The 11,676-nt window shown below is 38.0% G+C and overlaps 1 protein-coding gene across 1 annotated transcript in view; it reads right to left on the reverse strand.

Annotated features, from left to right (window-relative positions):
- Nucleotides 1–11,676, reverse strand: part of PARD3B (par-3 family cell polarity regulator beta) — an 868,889-nt gene that overhangs the window by 792,900 nt on the left and 64,313 nt on the right. Inside the window, exon 2 of the mRNA XM_014546096.1 lies at nucleotides 6,055–6,156. Coding sequence (XP_014401582.1) covers nucleotides 6,055–6,156 — 102 coding nt within the window. The remainder of the gene's footprint in view (nucleotides 1–6,054; nucleotides 6,157–11,676) is intronic.

The following is an 11,676-nucleotide window of genomic DNA, read 5'->3' on the forward strand; positions in this document are numbered from 1 at the left end:
GTTACACTTCATCACAATCAGCCATTAACCTTTCAACTAGTGAACAGGAAGATGAGAAGAAGTCTAAACCAAAAGAAGGGGTTTTATAAATGCAAAGGTTTTGCGTTAGCCCTTCTAAGAAAACTCACAAAAGCATAGATAAATATTGGTACATGAAGAAATGACAAGTACTGGTTACAATATAGAGTCTGGTTTTATTCTCCATGACTGCATCTGTGGGTTATACTAAGAAATATGGTAAACATTCATTTAGAATGAAATAGAACCAAATACATCATCACAGTCAGGGAGCAGCTCCTGTGAGCTGGTTTCCCGGTCGCTGTGGACTCCACTAGAGGGCAACAGAGCGCGCTCAGCAAGCAGCGTGGGCTTAGGGACAGTGTCTGGTGTGAGGTCACAGCTCACTAGGTGTGCACACCAGACTCCGTTTCAAAACCACATTTGATCCCAGAATGCTTCTTATATTACCAAACACTACATTCTGATCAAAGTATTCTTATTCTAATGTTACATTTAGTCAGAGTGGCATTTTGATTTCTCAATAATGTATAAGTCCAAGTGTCTTATCATAATAAATCTTCCCATAAAACAAACAATTTAGTAACTTTTAAAGAAACTGAATAAGGGTTTTAAAAAAACAGACTGTACTGTAAAATAGTTTGATGTTTTAATACTTAAAGTTAAAAAATTTAATGGTTACATCAAAACCCAGGTAAAAATGCACTAGTAACACTACCAAAATAAAATTTTAATATTACAGCTAACATTTGAATACTTACGGTATGCCATACTGTATTTAAAACTTACTATAGTTTTCCTACACTAATCATATACACTTGAAAACGAACACTTTACCCATTTTACAAATATAAAAATCGAGGCTAACAGAAATGAAGAAACTTGCCCAGGAACAGGTAAGGAATAAGGTTGCACTGACACTGTAATAGTTGAGTACTGGATATCACATGTGATCCCGGAAGCAACCCACCCTCCAGAGGCCAGCCCCGCCTTGCTGGAAGCCAGCAGAGGTTGGCATCTCTCCAAGACAAACTCTGATGACAGTCAAAGTTTTTTCAAAAATAGAGACATTACCACATAATATAGTTTCACTTTTGCATATTTAGTAAAACCATGGCAGTAATCCAATTTACATACTACAAGTTTCATATTTGCACATTTCAGTATTACATTGCAATTGTCTTCTACAACCAAGTCAAGATATAATAATGGCAATTAACAAGAAAAACAATCATTAAAAAAGTTCATACTCAGAGGTTCTCAGACTGAAATAATAGCAATTAGAGAACAATAAGTTTTGCAGTGGCTTATTAAGCGTCAATCTTTGGACTTCCTAGGGCCTTTGAATATTGAAATGAGAAACTGATAAAGGAATACTGCATAGCTCTTGGGTGTGGAACTCAATGATTTCTATATAATACAAGACAACAGCATAACATTCAAGTCCCAAAGAGTGAAGTCTCACCCAAAGAATTGAGAATCAGTTTGTGATAGACTCTGGAAGGAATGCACATTCCAGTAAACTAATGTGAAGTATAAGAGATTTTCCCTGTCTTATAAGATCTAAAAAGCCGAGTTAGTATGAAACCGAGAAATCCATCATCATTTTATAAGTTTAAAATTGGATAAGAGACAGTGTATGAGTTTCCTATTGTTGCTATAACAAATTATAGTGCCTTCAAGCAACACAAATGTAACTTACAATTCTGGAGGTGAGAAGTCTGAAATGGGTCTCATGGGCCTAAAATCAAGGGGTCAGCAGTGCTGTGTTCCTTCTAGAGCAGTGGTTCTCAACCTGTGGGTCGCAACCCCTTTGGCGGTCGAACGACCCTTTCACAGGGGTCGCCTAAGACCATCCTGCATATCAGATATTTACATTACGATTCATAACAGTAGCAACATTACAGTTATGAAGTAGCAACGAAAATAATTTTATGGTTGGGTCACAACATGAGGAACTGTATTTAAAGGGCCAGAAGGTTGAGAACCACTGCTCTAGAGGTTTTATGGGAGGATTCATTCCCTGGCCTTTTCCAGATTCTAGAAGCTGAGTGCATTCTTTGTCTCCATTTTCCAAGGCAGCACTGGAAAATCAACTTCTTCTTCCATGGTATCTCTTTAATACTGATTCTCCTGCCTTCCTCTTTCATTTATAAGGACTCTTGTGATTATCCTGGGCCCAAACATTCCAGAATAACTTCCCATTTTAAAGTCCTTAATCAGTTCTGCAAAGATCCTTTTGCCTTTAACACACATAATCACACGCTGTGGAGATCAGGGTACAGATGCTTTGGGGGGTCATCACTCTGCCTCCTGCAGACAGCACAGTGTATAATTTGCACACATTCTGTAATCCATCTGAAAAGTGGCTACTAGAATACAGCATTTATTTATCTATGAAACTGCATTTAGTGTAGTTTCTGAAACAAATACAGTCTATAAGATCCACTTGGAATTAAACTGAACTGAGTAACCTAGGACCTGGAAAGGAGACACAAGAGAAAGCAACTGATAAAACTGGCAGGCATGTACAGGGAATTCGATGCAGGCTGCAGGCTGCAGGCTGCAGGCAAAGACAGGTGAAGCGAACTATATATGCATGACACTCTAATTTTGGATTAATTTTGTTGCATCCCATAGTTCAATTATCTTTTCTTAATAATGATGTAACTGCGTAAAAACACATTTTTGATTATTCATGATTGATGAATTTTTATGATTAGAAATTATAGATACAAACACCCAACACACTGCTTGGCACATTGAAGAACAAAATAGTGTCAAAATTTAAATTCTAGGTTCCAGAGTCTGATTCTGCCACTTACTACACCTGTGTGGTCTTCGGCAAGTCACTTAGAATTTCTGTGGCTGTCCTCAGAAATTAAAAACAGGGGTAATATATAGCTCCTGCCCACAGGGTCACTCTAAAATAGAATATGTAAGTGCAAAGACATGCTGGGACACTGTTAGTGCTCAATAAAATATTAAGTAGCTGTTATTAGGTAAACTCAGTCGGTAGCCTTGGGCATCCAGAGAGGAGATGTTAGTGTAAGGCTGTAAATTCTTAGATATTTATGCCAGAGAACTGGTATCATCAGACTGAGACAAAAAAGTGAAGAATTTTGAGAAAAACTGTCACAACTGGATAATTAAGTTTCAGCACAAATCTTATGCAAAATTCCAAAGCTGCTCCAATAATATTTTGAAAAAATGTATGATGAAATAGTGCATCATTGTAAAAACGTGATTCCTCTGTGAAGGGGCTCTAGTGGGAAAGCAAACAAAAAACAAAGAAACAAACACCTCCCACAGAAACCCCACGTATGGCATGCACCATGCTCCATGTTGGCCAAAGTTATTAAGAGAGGTAAGACCAAAGACAAATCACTTCTAGTGCCAACGTTTAGAAAGTCATTCCTTTTCTTTAGAAAACTGACTACGCTGTATTAGCCCTTGCCTGGTTTTAAGTAAATGCCATGTATCCTGTAATTTTAGTCTTTACAGAAGTGTGCTGTATGGTTTTCTATATACTAACTAAATGGCCTCAGCCTACTTTGCTCTCTAATTCTAAGTTTCTGTTTTTCCTGCTTCATCCTTCCCAGCTAAGCTATCTCCTAATTAGAATTTCTCACCTGGAGTGAGTCTTTCCTAGCAGTTGAGGTGTGTGGACTTTGGCACAAGGATTATGTACATCCATCACGGCTCTTTGGGCTTGTTTTCTATCTATATTCTCAATACAAGAAAGTATTAGATGGCCACTTTGAAAACAGGTGAGTTATAATTTTACCTAACTCAATATGTCCCAAAGGATCTTGGGTGAATTTCACATGTCACTAAACATTCTGAAGCATCACTTATAAATACTTCTTAATCTAAAGTGACAAAAAAATCAGGAAAGATGGAGTCTGGCAGAACCTGCTTCCCATACCAAGTTCTTTATAAGACTTTTCTCCCCATGTTTTCTCTACTTTGAAACATATTCAAATCTCAGGCATTAAGTTGAATATTTAGCGAAAGCCGAAAATAAGTCTATGAGAAAAATCTTAAGATTGAAGAGAGGGTGTAAGGAAAAAAAATTAGTGATGCTCTCTTTTTCACTTATATTATCGTAAAAAAAAGGAAGAAATAGGAATACAGTATTTTCTGACAAAATCAAAAGTATAAATTCCCATCAACTCTGCAGAACAATACAGGTTAGGCTTCATGTAGAAGAGAAAAGCATATTATAGGATTCACTAAGTCTGAACCCAAACAGCACTAATCCTTTGCTAGGATTTTAACTGATTATCTCAATTTTTCATCTTATTTAGTAGTGATGGTGAAGTCCCTTAAAACAGAGATTACATACAAACATGCTGTTTCTGTGTCTAGTAAACGGATTGTGCACACGGCCAAGACAGTTAAAATGAATTCTCTAAAAGGAAGCGCACTATAGGACAAATTATATCCCTGGGCACTGTTCACAGAAACATCCTCCTGTAATGAGGTCTTGTATGAGACTGGGGTGAGGCATCTTCTTCTGGCTCTTCTTAAACTTGCCACTTTCCAGCTCTCCATTCTAATACACTGGACTTCAGTGAAATTGGAGACAGGAAGACCTTCTTCATTAACAACCCAAATGCCTAGAATATTTCCAAGGAAGAAGATGGCTGTAGAGAAGAAGCTGAAAGCGAAACAGTGAAATGCAGAAGTGAAAGTCCTCCTTTAGAGTTATGAGCATAAATAATGCAATGTTACGTACTGAGACCCCACAACAAACAAGAAGTGTGCATTGAAACCATGTACAGCAGGAGTCAACTGCAGAGTAAAGCTTTCTTTTTCACTCATTAATTTCACTAAGTGTTCTTTGAGAATCAAGTTTGAGTAGGATATTGTACCAGATATCATTAATACAAGGAACACACAAAAATAAAAATCTCCTAGTTCATGTCCTCCAGGAGCTTACAATCTACTTAGGGAGGTAAGTCCTGTATGAAGTCACTAATTACAATGCAAGGCAAACCAGGATTGAGTCCCAACAGGAAATAGGAAAAATAAGTGGGCAGAATGTCTGTGAAGACTAATTAAATGTGAAAAGTCCAAAAAAGATTTTAGGGGGGAAAAAAGTAAATATTACCTAAGTTCAATAAATCACTTATTTACATTCCAGTTGGTCAAAACACACACACACACACACACACACACACACACACACACACACACACACACCCCTACCTGAGATTGCAATAAACAATGCAGAGAAACATGTTCACAGACATAAATTGGCCAGGTGCACACAGGATGCACAGCAGAGGAACTCTGAAGCAAGGCTCTCTCAGGGAGGGCTGCAGTTCAATTCTGAAGGACACATTAGCCATTGGTAAGAGGAGCCCAGCACAGAAGTAGTGATAAACAATGCCGCAACATCAATAATCCAGTTTATTGAAACCGAATAGTTTAGTTTATACCTTTTCTCAGTTTAGTGTCAGAAGAAAAATCCCATTAAAACAAGATTTGCAATGAAATTATTCCCAAATAGATGGCAAAACATGCTCAAACTTTTTTTTGACTATTCAATATAGTATTTTACTTTAGCAATAAAAACAAAACTATCAGGAAAGATAGTTATGTGCAACTACTTTAAGAAAAGTCTTCACTGTAGTTCTTTATGACTTTCCTCCCCATTGTATTCTCTATTTTGAAACATGTTCAAATCTCAGGCATTAAGTTGAATATTCAGCAAAGGCCAAGAATAAACTCAAGAGACAACAATGACCGTGAGAACCCCAACAGCCTCAGAGCCTGACACTAATTTACGGAGACATATCAGGAACTCTAGGGAATGGAGTGTCTGCTAATTAGGCCACCATGAACAGACTCTCGAACCTTGTCAAAGTTTTCCCAAACATCTCATGGAGAACTTTGATTTATGGGCTGCCCAGGTAAAAACCTGAACAGATGGTATGTTTTAATAATAACTGACACACGAGTTTGCTAAGGATCTCACCCTCTGGAAAACACACAGCTCTATAGAGGAACACTTTTAGAGTCATCTACCTTATCTTTGTCTTCCACGACATCGGCCAAGATATCATCTGGATCCAGGATTCCTCCGTCTGTGTATTCTAAGTGATGAATCTTCACCCAGTAGCCAGGATCCTGTAGTAGAACCATCAACAAGTTTCATGACTCAAACTTTTCAAAAAGGTAAACTACATTTTAATTTTAAAAGAAATAAGCCGGCTCATTAAAAATATGCTCTAGTGATAATCGATATTTTTTAAACACCAAAGTCAAAAGTTATCTATTTATTTGGATAAATATTTAGCATTTTTATTCTAGTTCATATAAATCAGTAAACCTAAGTATATATATTCCATCAATTATCCTGGAAGGTAAATTGTAATAAAAAAACAACAACACTTAGCTATTTAAAAAGCATATTCAAGGAGTTTTTTATAACCTACAATTTAGGTAATCCCAGGAACACTCTGGAAAAGAAAGGTATTCTTGAGGGTACTAGGTGAAAAAGGTTTGGAAGTTCAAACTAAGACCCCAAAACTACAGGGGGACATCAAAAGGAATAGCTATAACTGGAATATATGGATGAAGTGGGGTGACCCTGAGCCCTTTGCCTGTTTGGATCTCCATGCTCGCTGCACGCCCTCACACTACGATTTTCTGTGATATTGGGAGCCAGAACTCCAGCATTCGTCTCCATGCCTGCAACTCAAACTGTGTCAGAGTTGAATGTGTTGTTTTTTAAAAACTACTTAGGAGTATAATGTTTAAGGAAAAGAACTGTTTTCTCAATTTGATAAGTGGCTAGATACTCTGATACCACAGCTTAGAATTAAGTAGTGGAGCCCATTCAGTTACTTATGCACTGCCCATTTCCAGAGAAAAATATGCAAGTGAAACATTATAATGATGAGACAAGAACATGAACCACTGAAGGGGGGGCAAGGGAGGAAATAACATTAGTAAGGTTTTTACCAGAATAGCCAAGCTATAATCGATTTGGTTCTGAGATTCTTAGAAAGCCTCTCAAATTGGGAAACTTTTGAGCTATAAATCACTCAATTTCCAATAAAGGGCTACCAGTTCCTGAGAAGAAGTGGAAATTCTTCTAGGATAAAGCTCTAAGCCTTTACTACATGAATCTTTATAAAGTATTAAAAATAAACATAACCCACAGAATTCAAGTGCAATGCTACAAAAACTAATAGAAATAGTTGTCACACTGCCTCCTCTTCAATGTCTCATACTATTAACAAGTCCAGGGCATACCATTAAATAATAATTCCTTTATAGCATCTATTCAATAGGCTACTGAAGTGTGGCCCAAGTACATAGCTTTTCATATCTGACTTGATAAAGTAATAGGCTTTAAAAATTCAAAGGAATTCTCCTTAGCAAGGCTTTCGACATTTCAAAGTTAAGTTTTCTATATAGTATCTGAAGAGCTATTCCAAGCAAAATGAAAGGAACTCCTTTTTGCTTCTAATGCTAGATTTATGCATGGAAACACTGATGATTTATTAGGAAACTTTGCCTGAGTTTATTACCCAGATAGGGATCACAAAGACATGAGCAGTGATTATACAACCAGGTAAGAGGAGCATAAGACACCCATCCATTGGAGTCTTTAACCAGAGATCTTTTCCAACTCAAGGTGATTGTGCAATAAAAGGTGAGATGATGGGCCCAGCGCACCCATCAGCAAATGGGTGGATAAAAAAGTTGTGGTACATTTATACCATCGAATACTATGCAGCAGTGAAAAAGAAGAATCTCTTACCATTTGAGACAGCATGAAGACCTGGACAATATCATGCTAAGTGGAATCTAAGTAACAAAATAAACTGATGAACAGAATGGATCCAGAGACATGGAAGCATGGAACAGAGTATAGAATCTCAAGAGGAAAGGTGGGGGAGGGTGGGTGAGTGGGAGGTAATCAACCAAAGACCATGTGTGCATACATGCATAACCCATGGACACAGACAATAGGGTGGTGAAGGCCTAGGGTAAGGGGGGTGGGGGCAGGCTGGAGGGGTCAATGGGGAGAAAAAAGGGACATATGTAATACTTTCAACAATAAAGAATTATTAAATAAATAAATAAAAGGACAAATTTTAAGGACTGTTTAAATTGCTTCCTACAAAAAATAAATAAATAACAGGTGAGCTAAGAACAATGGACTATATTCTAAATAGGGAGAATACTGGGGTAGACAAAACACTAAGCAATGCCCACTAGACAATACAGAAAATACAGAAAAGAGAGCAAGAAAGGACTTCCCCAGTAATCTTTGGGAACTGAGTCTTTCTGCTACGGCCATGCTACGAACGATATGCTTCTCCAAATTTACCCAAAACTTCTGGCTGAAATCTATGGAGTACTACCTTTCCTTGTAAAAGTAGCCTTCTTACAAAAGGAGTTCAATGGAATTAATTTCTATTAACTTCCATGGAGTTAGTTTGTTACATATTACAGCACTGTAGATAAAATTTGTTGATTTTAAACATGTTTATAGAAGATGATGTATTCTAAAGAGTTTGCTTTTTTATATTCAATTACTTAAAAGCTGACATCTATTAAGTTGTCGCCTTTTCTCTTATATTAAGTTTAATTATAGAAGCAGATTTTATCAACTAAGACTTAAGTAAACAATTACCCCCAACAACAGAAGTACTGGTTAAAGTAGAGCTCTCTACCTGCCTAGAAGGAGGAACAGGGAGAATAAAACCAAAGACTCGGATTTAAAATCGGGGAACTCAAGAAACAGCAAGCGGTTGGGATCTGACCATGGCGAAGGGAGCAGCAGGAGTGGCAGAGGGAAGGGGTTGTTAAGTCACACACACTCCACCTTCAGACATACTTGTAAGAACAAAGATGTTCTGAAAATGAGGCACGGGAGTTGAAACTAAGACCTTTTTTTGTCTAATTTTGATTCGAAAGCATACAGAACTTAAAAATTTTACACTCATGTGGAATTTAATTGGACTGAGCTACCAAGCAAAATAGAGACAGATTCATAGATAGAGATCAGGCAGACAGCTCTGGTGGGAGGTGGGGTATGGGGGAGGGGTACAGGATTGAGTGAAAAAGAAAAAAAAAAGGAGAGAGAACTAATGGACATGGACAACAGTTTGGTGATTGTGTGTGTGTGGTGGGGGAATCAGAGGGGATCGGGGTGGAAGAGGGCATTGGGGATAAATGGTGATGGAAAAAATAATTAATAAAAAAACAATAAAAGTAATAAAAAGAAAATAAATTTTAAAAGTTTTACAGAACTAAATCAAAGGGGGAAAGTAATCTGATATATTTTGGAATCATATATTCAGCCTCCCCCCCAAAATGTTTAAGTGAAACAGGGTGGCAGAATATAAAGAGACTGCTTGCAATTATAACTCTCCCCATTGCACATTGAGGCTGCTTTTTAACTCTGAAGGAGGGAAGAGTAGACTAGTGGGGAGCACACAAGAAATCCTGAACAAAAACAGAGGAGCTATTTGAAAGCAGTCTCCAAGAGAGGTAAATCAGCATGCACAGTATACACCCGCTGTGAGTTTTATCCCCATGGGATTTCGGCCATGATGCTATAGATCACTGTAAGAATATACATACAGTATTAGCAGCCGACAGCCATCATAAAGCCATAAATTCACTCTGACTCTTTATGCATGTGGAAATTTCAACCATTACCTCGCAGTCAACATTTTGCATTTCATTTACTTGCTTTTATTACCACCAGGAATAAAACTGATCAAACATGAAAAGATGTTCACATATGTGTAATAGTTCAGACAATTAATCACTTGGAAAAATTTATTGTATTTTTCATGATCGTGACATTTAATCTACCTTTATATTGCAAAAATTTCTCTAATACATATAACTTTTAAATTACTTTGAAAATGTCTCTAGTATATGTGCTATGCAATAAATCTTATTACTTACACTCCTAGGATCATTAAAATATTGAAAAATCACATAATATACATTTTGTTTCCTCCATTTCTGATAGCAACTTATCTGTTTTTTTAAATAATGCACAGTTAACTTAAACACCACTGGGATTTTAACCAGTCTACAAGAGGGAACTGAAATAGGAAACTAAAACATATGCATTATGGGAAGACAATTGCTGGGTACTTTTAATGATCAATGTAAAAATTGTTCCAAACAGGCACAAATATTCTTCACTGTGCGGAGATGACATGAAATTTGCCCCTATACCTTAGAGAGTCTATATTAGCCCAAGTTTTGAAGAATAACAATTTTCCATCTGCAATGCCTAGAGGAGGCGACTGGCAAGCCAGATACTACAATGCTGTGACTACCGAGCACTGAGATTATGTCAATAATCAAAAGAGGGAAAACATGGAGGTTTCTACACAAAACCCTTCTGGTCCAAGAAGAGAAAAAATACCCCCAATGGTGACAAAGGGGAGGAAATCTCTGCAAAAACAAACAACAACAACAAAAGGCCAATGTCTAGAGAAGGGCTGTGTTTCTCAGTGGTGGCGATTACAGGCTCAGTAATGCAACTGGTTTTTTTGTGTGTGTTTTTTTGTTGATGTTGTTGTTGTTTTTTTGTGGCTTTGCGTTTTCACAAGAATAATTTTACCCAGTAGAAAACAAGAACAATTATAAAATGGAAGTTAATGGAAAATTAGAATTTTCCTTGTAGAATTTAACTCCTTGAATTTGGTGCAATATGTCCATAAAACAAGATGTCACCATTTTCATCATTATCTTCATCAACAGCATAGCAGATAATTTGTTTCAGTGCTTACTATAGGCTAGGGACTATAATAGGTACTGCATGTTTTATATGATTAACTCGTTTATCCTCAAATAGACTCATGAAGTGGTTATCAATCTAACAGATGAAGAAAACAAGGCATAGGTAAACAAATTAACTTACTCAAGGTCAGATGCTTAATAAACAGCAGAGACAAGGTATATTTTTTAATACAAAAAAATTAAGATTAAAGAACTTAACAAAAAGAACAATTATCTAAGAATAAGGCAGTGGGTCATATCCATTTCTATTGCTCCTTAACTTTAAAGGTTCATTTTTCACCTTAGCTGGTTTGGCTCAGTGGATAGAGCATTGGCCTGTGAACTGAAGGATCCTGGATTCAATTCTGGTCTAGGGCACATGCCCAGGTTGTGGGCTCGATCCCCAGTAGGGGGCGTGCAGGAGGCAGCCAATCAATGATCCTCTCTCATCATTGATGTTTCTCTCTCTCCCTCTCCCTTCCTCTCTGAAATCAATTATATTATATACTAGAGGCCCGGTGCACAAAAATTTGTGCACTTGGGGGTAGGGGGTCCCTCAGCCTGGCCTGTGCCCTCTCGCAGTCTGGGACCCCTCAGGGGATGACCACCTGCTGGCTTAGGCCCACTCCCAGGGGGATTGGGCCTAAGATGGCAATCAGACATCCCTCTGGCAGCCCGGCAGCCCTTGGGGGATGTCCACTTGCCAGCGGGGAGCAGGCCTAAACTGCATTCGGACATCATTAGCGCTGCTGAGGAGGCAGGAGAGGCTCCCACCACCACCGCTGTACTGGCAGCCATCAGCCTGGCTTGTGGCTGAGCAGAGCTCCTCCCATGTGAGAGCGCCCTGACCACCAGAGGGCAGCTCCTGCATTGAGCATCTGCCCC

This window comes from Myotis brandtii, unplaced genomic scaffold, assembly GCF_000412655.1.
Source record: "Myotis brandtii unplaced genomic scaffold, ASM41265v1 scaffold43, whole genome shotgun sequence".
NCBI lineage: Eukaryota > Metazoa > Chordata > Mammalia > Chiroptera > Vespertilionidae > Myotis > Myotis brandtii.